This window comes from Parasteatoda tepidariorum, chromosome 8 (assembly GCF_043381705.1).
Source record: "Parasteatoda tepidariorum isolate YZ-2023 chromosome 8, CAS_Ptep_4.0, whole genome shotgun sequence".
In the NCBI taxonomy this organism is placed as follows: domain Eukaryota; kingdom Metazoa; phylum Arthropoda; class Arachnida; order Araneae; family Theridiidae; genus Parasteatoda; species Parasteatoda tepidariorum.
Window position 1 is genome coordinate 60,066,457 of NC_092211.1, and position 12,371 is coordinate 60,078,827.

The 12,371-nt window shown below is 27.7% G+C and overlaps 1 protein-coding gene across 2 annotated transcripts in view; it reads left to right on the top strand.

Moving 5' to 3' along the window:
- LOC107436253 (cation-dependent mannose-6-phosphate receptor) overlaps positions 1–12,170 on the top strand; it is an 18,724-nt gene extending 6,554 nt beyond the window's left edge. The window contains exons 3-7 of one of the 2 annotated variants that reach the window (XM_043046777.2): positions 2,187–2,320; positions 3,802–3,892; positions 4,914–4,996; positions 7,247–7,373; positions 7,985–12,170. In XM_043046777.2, coding sequence (XP_042902711.1) covers positions 2,187–2,320; positions 3,802–3,892; positions 4,914–4,996; positions 7,247–7,373; positions 7,985–8,044 — 495 coding nt within the window. In that variant the 3' untranslated portion in view covers positions 8,045–12,170. The remainder of the gene's footprint in view (positions 1–2,186; positions 2,321–3,801; positions 3,893–4,913; positions 4,997–7,246; positions 7,374–7,984) is intronic. The other variant, XM_016047888.4, reaches the window with a different exon arrangement.
- Positions 12,171–12,371: the final 201 nt, after the last annotated feature.

Consider the following 12,371-nt stretch of genomic DNA (forward strand, 5'->3'; position numbering starts at 1 on the left):
TTTACAAAGTATATTTTTTATTAAAGTAAAAAAATTATGATAGGAATGGGAAATTTCCAGGTGCAATCTAAAAACTAGGGCGCAGGCATGATGATGAATTTTAAACTAGTCTTAGTTCATTTAAGCATATTTTCAATAAAAATATTAATGTATAGTTATTTATATATGTACAGAGAAAGTGAAAGTTTTTAATTTTTTTTACTAATAAAATAAATGCAAAAGAAAAAGGTAAACAATATTCTCCAATACCTTTAGTGAAAAGTTACAGAGTAAAATTAGTAAATTGTAGTATTTAAATAAGCTTTTGAATATCTGCAAAAAATTATTCATAATCAGAACAACTTTGTCAAAATTTCTGTGGACTAGGAGTTGACTGTAAGTGATTTAAAAAAAAAAAACAATACATTTGAATAGAGGAAGGGGTGCTGTGGATTTATTTCTTAGTTTTGTCGTTTAGATTGTTAAATCGATATAACCTAATATCGCGATATAAAAGGGTTGATTATATCGATTTAAGAAATCTCTATATCGTCCAGCCCTAATCAACACGTCAAGGTCTCCCTCTTTGTCACAAATGGTCTAGCTATACAAATCTATTGTTCAATTTTAGTGCAGTTGTCTTTCATCTAAATGATGTGCATTCCACTTAAGTTCACTTATTTTTATAAACTTGATCTCAATAGATTTTATATGATTCTAAATTGGCATAACTTAATCACACATATTGAACATAAACAGGGGTCTGTACAAGCCAAATTTACTAAAGTTTAGCGGTACCTTCACAAATTCAACTTTAGGGAAAACGGTAGTTTCACAAAATACTTTTTCTTAAAACTTTATTTTCATGTCTCGTAAGAAACGATAAATCCATATTTTAACCATTTTTTTGTGTTGATTTCTTAATGTAATTTTTAAATTTCACAAATTATGTCTAAATTTTCACAAAATAGGTGCCTCTGAGAAAAACCTAGACAGACTCCTTATAAAGATGTGTGGCTCATCCCTAATCTTTACTCCTTTAAATATAGCCCTCAAGATCTTACAAAACATATTTTCCACTTTTTTGACTACAGTTCATGTTTCCACAACATATGCTAACGTATCACTGATGAAGGATTTGTATAAAAGAATTTTTGTCTTTCTTTACTCTGCTTGAAATTTAAAAAGTTTCATCAGGCTATAAAAGACATTATTTGCAGTCAGTGTTTTCATCATAGAAAAAAAATGGGTGAGAATTTCTCACCCTTTCTCAAAAACAGGGTGAGATTTCAGAAAGTTAAGTAAGATTTCTAAAAACTGAAAAAATACAAATAGACTTGAAAAAAAAAATTTCTTTCATTATAATACATTTTTAACGTCTTCTATTTTTTAAAGCATTGAATATTCTTGCTGCATCATCATAGAAGATTTTGCCTTTACTAGGTATTTGTCCATCTTACATTAGTGCATAAAAAATTTGAACGTCTTACATGAAAAAACCTGACCTGCGGTAAACACGTGGTTGCAGAGAAATGTGTTCTGAAAGGGGTTCCGTGGTTCGGATCTGAACAATACTGGTAAATAGGGAAGCTAGATAACGGGGCAAATGTTGAAAATAATGAAAGATCCAGGAAGAAAAGTGAAGTGGATTTTATTCTAATTGGCGTAATTCAAAGCTTTTTCCAAAATGCGAGAAATTCGCAAATTTTGAAATTGATTTATAGAATGCGCGAATTTCTCGCGGTAATCATTTTTTAATGCGAGAAAAGAAAAAATATGCGAGATTCTCGCTTTCTCGCGCTGTAGTGAAAACACTGGCAGTAGTTAGACCTATATTTATTTTCAATATTATATCATTGTTCATTACAAATTCAATTCTTTGTTGGAAGTTATTATATAACAAAATATCAATCAGAGAAATATCTTGCTCTTGAAAAATATAGTTCAAGATTTCTCCATCTTCAAAAATTTAAGAAATTTACTCATGTATGAAAAACCCAAAAAACATGAGCAACACAAATAGTTAATTCATGAATGATGAGCTTATTTTGATTTTATTAATTTAGCTTATTTTGATTCTCCTCTTGTGATCAATTTTTTCTTTGTAACTGTGATTTTAGTGTTGGGCCGGTGTCAGCCATGAATATATGTGTAAGTTCTTATCTACATTTGATACATAATTGTATTTTTATTTTTTTATCAAATAGGTTTGTCAAGTTGCAAAATTCAAGAAAAACGAATATCAGAATTGTGGAAATACAAGCAATGGCTTTGTTTGGAGTGCAGATCGCAACTCATTAAATTTGCAGTATAGTGTTGGAGGTGATGATCATAATCCAAGGTGAAATTTTTACTTTATTTGAAAAAATTTTGCTCAGTTTATAAACTTAATTTTCGCTGACATGAGTTTAAATTTGCGAGAGAAAACTTGTAAAAAAATGTCTGGTATCCACTGCTTCTTTATGGAATAACAATGAAAAATTTGTTTGATTTGCGGAAAAGCAACCAGACTGATTGGCATATCATCAGAAGCCTATTCAGGACTTCCTATTAAGATCCTGTTTTTAGAAATTTGTGGAAAAAGTTTGGAATTTTTAGAAAATTATAGTGATTTGTTTAAATAATGTCAAATTTTTGTAAAAGTAATATTTTTATGTAAAAAGGGCACAATGTAAGAAAGAAATACTTTAGGGCGTCTATTAAAACTAAATTCAGCGGTGCGACAGCCCATAGAGGGCCAAGGCCTACTGTGCCCATCTCAGTTTTCTTGACCTTGGGTTCTGGGGTGCAGGAGCAGATGTTCCGGTCAGGTGGTTAGCGGAACCCGCAGTGTTTAGTCCCTAAGCATGCTTGGTACTCATTTATCGACCCACTGAAGGGATGAAAGGCTGAGTCAACCTTGCTCGGCTCGAGGATCGAACCCGGGACCTGTGGCACGACAGCGCGAAGCGCTACTGCTCGGCCACCCGGCGTCAGGGTGTCTATTATCTATTATATTAAAAATAATTTTCCCTCTTCGTTAAACCTAGTTTGTTAAATTAAACCTAATTTGATTGTATATTGTTGATTGATTGAAAAATTACGTCACAATATTCTTCTGTTGTTATTAAATGCAGTAGTAGGAAGTGGCTATAATAGTTTAACTATATATTGGAAGACTATAATAGTGTCACTACAATGGTAGTGGAGCGAGTAGTGTGTGTAGAATCATGTTTAACTAATATCTAAAATGACTGATAGATAATTTATCACTTTGATCACATTTTCATATATGAGAGTACACTCATGAAACATTGATGTTATTTAAAAAAAGGGGAACATATTTTAAATAGTACTTAATTTCTTATAAGAAATTAAAGAGAATTAAACACTTAAAAAAATTGCAAACATTTGATAATTTCCTAGCATTTCTTAATTTAAATATTCGCTGTCGAGAAAGGTATAAAAAGTTGTAGGTTAATTGAACAAATTTTTTAAGAAAATATTAAAGAATAACAAACTGGCTCAAACTAAATTTACACATTTTTATAGCATTTTGAATATATTGTTGTTTAATTATTAATTCTGGTTAGTATATTGTTGATCATGAAGAACAAGTATACTTTGTACTTGAAGAACAAGTACACATATAGTTTTTCTTTTCTCTGCTATTAATTAGAATAATAAAAATAAAAAAATTTGTTTTATTAATTTTATTTTGTCTTATGTTATTTTTGTTTATGGTATATTAATTTCTTTATTTTTGCATGTGTTTATACATATATGTTAAAATATGTATATATACATACATATATATTAATATTTTTCCTTTATTCATTTCAGAAAAACAAATGTTTTTCTTGTTTGTAACAAAGAAGCAACAATACCCACATTAATAGTTACGGGCGAAAGTAAACCTGGAAGTATGGTTTATGTAAGTTTTAGGTTGTTTTTATTTATTTGTATGCTGCTTTGTTTCAAGGCGAATATGCCAAGAAAAGTGCAAAACATGCCACGAAACATGCCAACTGACTATTATTTTTCCCACTAGCTTTAAAGTTTTGCTTAAAGAATTAATAGGATTTTTTTCTATTTCGGTTCTTTTTTTCCCTTTTTTTTAATAGCTGTTAGTCAGTTTTTTATTTATCTTTATCTTAAATATTTCAAATGGATAACCATTATAATTTTTATTTCATTTACTCCCAAACCAATCATACAGCTAAGTTTTGATTTTTTTAAGATAATTTTTCAATAATAACTAAACTTATTCATTAAAAAAAACAATATTTATTAAAAAAAAAATTTTAAAACAAAAAAGTTGCTATTCAGTCATTTTTTTAATTTTTTTTTTGGGCTGAATATTTAGTATTTGGCCATTGAGCGCAATCACTATTTGTTACATCCCTAGTCTACACATTTAAAAATATTACACTAAACTACTGGTTTGGTGATTTTTTTTTTTTTTTCTTGATTCCTAACCTACTCTATTCTTCTAAGCAAAAATAAATGTTCTAGAAGCTCTGAATTTAGTTTCAATAGTGACTACTAAAATATATTCTAAATAGATTTAATAAAGCAGACTTCTCTGGGTTTTAACGGAAATATTGGCTCTTCAGAATAAAACTGTGTGGCGGTGAAAGCAATATTTTAAAAAGCAATATTCTTTCAATTAAGTAATAATTATCTTACATAAGCAATAAATAATGAAAGCAAATCTTAGTTTTCATTATGCCAGTTAATTAAAATTGATGTAAAGTTGCTTATTAATTCTAAGTTTTATTTCAGCTTGAATATAGCTGTTTTCATTTTTGAAAACATTTATATTTACCTACATGAAAATATTTTTTAATTTTAACCTTTTAGAATAGACATGGTGTGAGAAAGCGAAGAATTTAAATTCGTTATGAAAAAATATGAGCTCAATATGTTGAATGATCTTAACTTGTTTGTTTTAGGAAATGACTTTAACAAGTAAATGTGCATGTCCTAACCTCTGCCATGAAGATCATCTTTCTGCTGGTTCTGTTCTTGTGATATTGTGAGTCATGTTTTGCATTATTGCATATTTATTGCATCAGTCATAAACTTGCTTTTTAAATTTTATCTCCCAATATTCTTTTAAAAAGAAATTTCCAATTTTTTGTGTTAATATTCTTAGATATTAATTAACTTATTATGTACTTATATTATTAACTTATTCTGTATGTTTATTTAAGTAATACTCAGATGCCGTGCCAAATATGTTGATTACATATTTAATCCATTATTAGTATTTCACTATATTTAATATCAAGAAATCTGTAGATTATACAAAGTTTTTCTATCTGTTTTTTATCAATGTGATCTATCAATTTTGGCTGCATTACAGAAAGAACTTCTGCATTAAAAGTGATTCAGGAGTAGAAAACTGTCATTGTGTTCAAACATTTTTATGGAAGGAGTGTCGTGATAGCCAATGAGTCATAAAACTTCTTTGTTTGAAGAGAACAAAACTTTCAACAATTTCATTCTCTAAATTGAAAAACAATTGTCTGTTAAAAAAAGCGTAGAATCCTAAGTTGATCTAAGCTTTTTTTATAAATTCAGTGCAGTAGTAACCAGAGTCGTACAGACTCCTTAGAAACTCCTTGGAAATAAAAATGTTTCCAAGGAGTACTTGGAACTACTTAGATTTCCAAATTAGTCCTTAGAAACTCCTTAGATTATTGTATTGCGTAGATGAACTTACTAAGTCCGCTGATGAATTTGCTGTCCAAGCAGGGGAATGAAATGATGTGACTTAGCCGTCAAAATCTAATAGTTTAAGAAAAAAACTTTAAAAGAAAAAAAAATTTAATTGCAAGAAGAAAAAAATAACAGCAAATAATTTTAATTTTACATGTTACAAGCAAACTTAATAATTTACTGTGATTTTTATTCTTATTTTTTTGTATAAAATGCCTTGGATTTTTTTGTGTATTCAAATTTAAAAATATAAGATTGTTGGGTTGTTATGTTAATCTTTAACATCTGTACTATGTTCTTTAACAAGATTTCTCACAATATTTGAAATTGAAAATGTATTTATGTGTAAAAGTGATAACTTTATTTATTTTTCTTGATGAAGTTTGACAAAGTCAAAATTTATTTCAAAAGGGTTAGAGAAAAAATATGCAAAATATACATCTTTGCAATACATAGTTCCTTATAATAACTGCTTTTTAATTTTTTAAAAAAAAAACTCTAGTTATCTTTTACGCAAAGTTTTTAAATTTTTGATAAGTCCTTAAAACTTTTAGACTCCTTGGATTTCTTCTTCTGATATCTGTATGAACCCTGCTAGTAGTAACTCAGGGCATAAATTCTTCAAATGCCAGATTACTGTCGGCAGCCGAATAGTTGACTGGTGAGTAAATTTGGTTTGGTAACTTGGACAAACCTTTGGGTGATATGCAACCGTCAGCTGTCATATGCTAGTATACAAAAACTCTTTGAACATTGAAACACCTGATGGTTTTGCTTGTGGTGGCTTGAAACCAACCCAGCTTCAGATAAATAGATGCCAGCTTGAAATAAAGTTGTTTCAATGCTAACCATATTGTCACCATCATGCTGTTGGTCATAAATTCTGGGGCAGTAACCTCCATGATTCCTCTGGCCCACAATGGGCTGTTGTGGATATGTTTTACTTGTTTAAATACTAGGGTTACTATTAACGTCCAAGACTTATCTGATAATTCCATGGTATATTATGTAAAATTACTTGCCGATTTGATGTGCATTAAAGTAACCTCGATTTTATGTAATGCTCTCTTGAGCGTAAAATTTTCAAATCTTTAAGAATACTTATAATTTATGACTCGTGTTTGTTGCATCCTTATGTCTAGTTCCCTTGTTTTGCATCTGCGAAAGATTTGTCTAAAGATTATAACTGATTCATCTCCACTACTTTAAAAACCAAGAAGTTAAAAAGAAAAAAAATGCTTAACGTTGTTAAAGTTATTAAAAAAAAAGCAACATCAGAATTTAACAGCATTCATCAATTGCTGAATTTTTTTAACAGCATTCAGCTACAACAAAGTCTGAATTGTATCTGAAATTTTTCCTTCAGAATACAGAAGTTCGTTATAGCAGGTGGAGGTTACCTTAAAACAAATTTAATTGTTATCTAGTTTAGTTATTGATTTCAGAAATTATTAGACCTGTCCTGAGAATTAGTAACCTCGCATTGTAATTTTCAAGCTTAGTGTATGCAATTTGAAAATTTAATTTTTTTTTCCTTCCTAATTTATTCTGTCTTCTTTTTCAGGTTTTTAATATTTGTTTTATTATATCTTGTACTGGGAATTATCCATTCAAGTTTAACACGTGGTGCTCACGGATGGGAGTTGATTCCTCATTATGAATTTTGGGCGGATTTTCCACTTTTAGTCCGAGTAAGCAATTTTTTAAATTATTAAATACATATCGCTTATTGTTATTAAGGAATTCAAGCTATATAGTGTACAAAAAAAATGAACATCCCTTGAATAACTTTTGTTCTAATGATCAGATTTTCCCATACTATGTGCCAATCTTAATAATTTTTATTTACGCTAATTAATCAGAGCAGAAGATATTTCAAGTTAAGCTCTTAGCAAACATGCATTTTATTTTTCCCAATGAATTTCGATTCCTGCCCCTCAAAATATAGGGGGTAGCCGCCATCTGGAAAATATGGTCCCAATAATTTGATAAAGCTAGCCATCGTAAGTTTACACCCCTTCACGTAAATTTCACTTTTTGCGTATTTCACCATATTTTAAGAATTTTCAAGGTGAATTCAAAAATTTTTGCTCGCATTTACTGATTTTGTAACTTTAACTATCATATACTGTAATTTATTAACATATTTAATGTTAGGCACCTGAACCAGTAAGTTAGATTCTGAGTATATGAAAGTTTAATCTTTCAATGTAAAGTTATTCAGGGTGTTTTTTCTTTTTGCACTGTTCATTAATATGAATATAAATGAAATTAAGTTTGGTTAATAACTTTTATTTTTCAGGATGGCTGTGTCTTTGTAATGAGTGGTTGCAAGGCAGAAACGGCATATGAAAGAATATGAAAGCAACTACATCTTAGAGATAAAAAGCATGTGAAAAGTGATTTTTATAAATATTTTCTATTTTGAGATTTTAAGGTTTATACTTAAACCTTCTGTTACACAAAGTATTTTTTAAACTTTTCAAGAACAGAAAGTTGCGCTCATTCAGAAATAATTACCATTTTATAGGCAATATTTATATGATTTATCTCCAGCTATGTTTGGTGCTCATTGCAAAAAAGGATTTAATTTTAAGCAATGAATTCAATGCTCTTTAAAAATATGTTTTTTAGCATTAGTTATGATGGCTCTGGAAGTTTGTGGTTTTAATTTTTTTCTGTGTAATTGTAGTAGTGTTTCTTAATGTAAACTATATTGCCATGCATTTGAATGTTTGTGTTAAAAAAAATTTCTTTATTCTTTTAATTTAGTTTAATTTTTATATTCTTTATAGTTGTAAGGTAAGTTTTTATGTTTAACCTATCCAGTGCAGGGTGTTTAAAAAGACTTATCTAAGGCACAGATATTAGTTCTGCCTTCTAGTTTTCTGTCAAAAGCTTTTTCACTCATTTTTATTGTTACATATTTTAATATTTCATTCAATAGCTATTAATTTCTTAAATTTCTTCTCATACTTGTTTAAAACCATAAATTCACACGATAGAGGATAAATAAAATAAGATATGCATTATCTGTTTTTTTATGTATGCTCAAGTTGATATTGTGTAACTGCCTACAATAATTGTTTGATACTTTTCTCTACTTATTTTATTTAATTAAAAACACTAATTCTTTTAAAAATAAAAATAATAATGTAAGCTATTTATTATAAACTATTTAAAGATTAATAATTTTAAATGTCTAACTATTAGTTTAATTTTATTTCAATTCTTTCTATTGGAAAAATTTAATTTAACAAGTAAACATTTTGAATGAATTATGATTTTGAAAATTTTTAAAGCGATGTCGCAGAATTTATGAGTTACATTTTTTTTTTAAATTTGTAAATTAGATTATTCTATTTTAATTATTATTGTTTTTCAAATTTAAACAAATATGTTTAGTAAAGCCATATAAAATCTGATAATTTGTTTTGATTTAACTTAATAGTCACTTGTTTTCATTTTATTTTAATTTTGATATTTGTTGATTTATTTTTCTCTTGGTATATCCATTCTTCTCCCAATAAATGTTCTTCTCTAACTTGTGTATAAATCTTTTGTGGAAACCTGAGAATATCATGTATTTTTTTTTTCTTGATCTCGCTTTAGTTTTTCATTGAACCTTTGTATAGTTTCATAATGTGGCTGAAGCACATATACTCTGTGTTCTCTTTCATTAAACCTTATTGTTTTTCAGTTTTCCAGAAAAAAAACTTTATTTTGAGTATAATGCCGCAAATGTGCAAGTAAAAATTTGCAATAAACACTCTCACAGAACAAAGTACAAAAGTTTATGTTGCACTTTTAGTTCTATAATAATTAAACATATAATTTTTAAATAATTAAAGCACTTGATTTCCTACACATTGTTTATTATACTAAAATAGGCACTATACTCATATTTAGTGCCAGTATTCCTCAAAAATTTATTAAATTTAGTTTTTCAATTTTATTATTTTTTACTACTGCCTGTGTTCAAATATATGGTACATTTTGCTGTGCTTTATTGATTATGTGAGTTTCATTTAGATCTGAAAATTTAATCTTCATGTATGTATTATATCTAATTATGTATGGTTATGACTGAATTTACAAAAAATGCCTAATTGAGTAATAGTATTTTGTATTATAGAAAAAAAATTTTTAAATAAAAACTTTGAATGCAGATTTAAAAAGATTTAAGTCTTATTTTTAATTTGTACCCTTTTTTTTAAGTTTGTTACTTGTTTAATGTCGTTTGCAAATGTTTATAATTCATATTACACAAACTAAGTGATTAAAGTAAAAACATAAATAAATAAATAAAGATCTCTTGTTTACTTGGAAGCTAATATTAAACAGATTTGATATCTTTTCTCCAGAAAATACAGTTCTTTCTCTCTTTGTCTTTTTTTTTTGGGGGGGGGGAGGAGAGAGAATAAAATTCATATATAGTTTTTTTTTTCTTTTTTCTCCAAGTTTCCAGAAAATACAGCTTTTTGTCTAATTTTATCTTAATGTTGATAATTTGAAAAATGTTGCACAAAAATGATTTAAAAAAAAAGCTATGTGCTAGGTATAATATTAAAAACTGTGTTATATTGTAGAATTTAATATTTAATAAGCTCATTCAATTTTTTGCACTAAAATAGTTACTATTTAAAGGCAGCTAAGGTTAAAATCCACTACATTTAATAAATTGTGTGTTAAATTTCTTCAATTGTTAGTAATAATACCAAATGACCTTCCTATATCCATACTTCCTATATCCTGTAACTTTCCCTATATCCTTACAATATTTATATAAAAACTTATTTTCTTTAAAAAAAATTTTAAAAAACGTTACAATAAATATCTAACATTTGAAAATTTTTCTAAATTTTAAATTTTCTGTTGTTCCAGATATTGTTGTTGTAATTAAATAAATAAAATTTAATGCAAAAATAATTTATGTATGAAATTGTTTTTGTTTTTTCTCTGTTATGTTAGCTGTTGTATTTTTACATATTGCTTAAAACAAGTGTAGAACATTAAGGCTTAAAAGTTTGTGAATACTTTCTTGGCATTAGTTTTTTTTTTTTCTTCATGGAATAGTATGTTTTGTCAAAATGATATTTGCATTCTGTTTGTTATATTTTTTTATTGCTTTTTCGATATCGGTAAAATTATTTCCACCATCTTTACTGTATCATGCTCCTGATATTGTGTTATAAGTCTTAGTTTATCTTTCTTATTAACAGTTTGTTATTTTGGCATTTCTGAAATCGGTAACAACAATATGTGCAAACTCTAAGCTCTCAAAGCTATGTAAAATGTATTATAAATTTAAGTATTGGTACCGTTGAATTTTATCAGAACTGATATTTATTTCAAAATTTAGTAGTAAAATTAAAAATATAAGAAAAGTTCTTTTATTAATTTGGTTTAAACAAAGGTTACTTTGAAGAAGAAAAAAGGGGAGAAAAGAAATGAGAAGAATCTGCCTCATAAATAAATTGACAACATTCATGGACAGCTCTTTGAATAAATAGTCCAGGGTCTAAATTAGGCTTTTTAAAGTTAATTGTCCTGAATTAATTGAATTAAATATTTGTCTTTAAATGTTAGTGCCATAATCATACTGTATATTTTAACTAAACTAAATATTTACTTATTACAGTAAATTTATGCTGCTAAATTTTGTCTTATATGTTGCATAAACATTTAATTTGCCATTGTACTAAAAAATGAACTTCTTTTTTAATTCGGAGAAGATATTTGTTTTTTAAACTTACGTGAGTTTTTAAGTTATGTCTCATTACTGCTTAGGATTTGTCAAACGCCAATTTAGCAAAGTATAAACTGCTTTAATGCCTTTATTTTTTGTTGGTGTGTGTTTCTTTGTTGTCCAGTTTTTGTTTACAGAGTTTAAGACCGCAATTATTATTTTTTCAAATTCATGTTACAAAATTTTCAAGGGCGTCGAAGGAGTCCTGTTTAAAGTGGGACAATATTAAAATAAACAGTCACAAAGTTCTTTAAATTTCACTACGAAAAAAAAATTTCTCTGTGAAATGTCTGATAAAGAATTAATTGTTTTTATTTCTTATTTTTTTGCAACTGCTGAATTTAAATTAATGATGATTCATAAAAGATTTCTTTATTTGATTGAGGGGAATTTTTAGGGATTTCTAATTATTAAGGGATATATATACCACTGTTCTTCCCCAAACAAATGATATCCATGCATATGTTACTTTGTATTTTTATTGTTCTACTTTTTGATTGTTAAAAAATTAGGATGTGCATACGCTTTACAAATCAATTAAATATATAATATTTCATTAAGTCTGAATTCTTAACTACGAAATTTTAAGAAATATTTAACTTTGAAAGCTGTATATTTGTATAAATGTGAATATCAGTTTTTAGGTTATATTTCAATGTATGAATGTTTTTGCTTTTTGTATTTTATTGAAAAATGCTAACATTGTGATATTAATAAAACATGAAGAAGAACAAGTGAAGTTCTGTTTGTTTATGAGTATTATTGGGGAGAATGCCTGGTTGGTAGGACGTTTGAGTCCGTGCCCGAAAGGTCGTGAGTTCCATCCCTGCCGCCTGAAGACTCCCTACTTAGTAAATGGTGGCTAGTGCATGTTAAATCTGTTGGGTCACAAAGTTCTCCAAGTTCCCATAACAAATCGATACCTCTGGGGTACTGAATT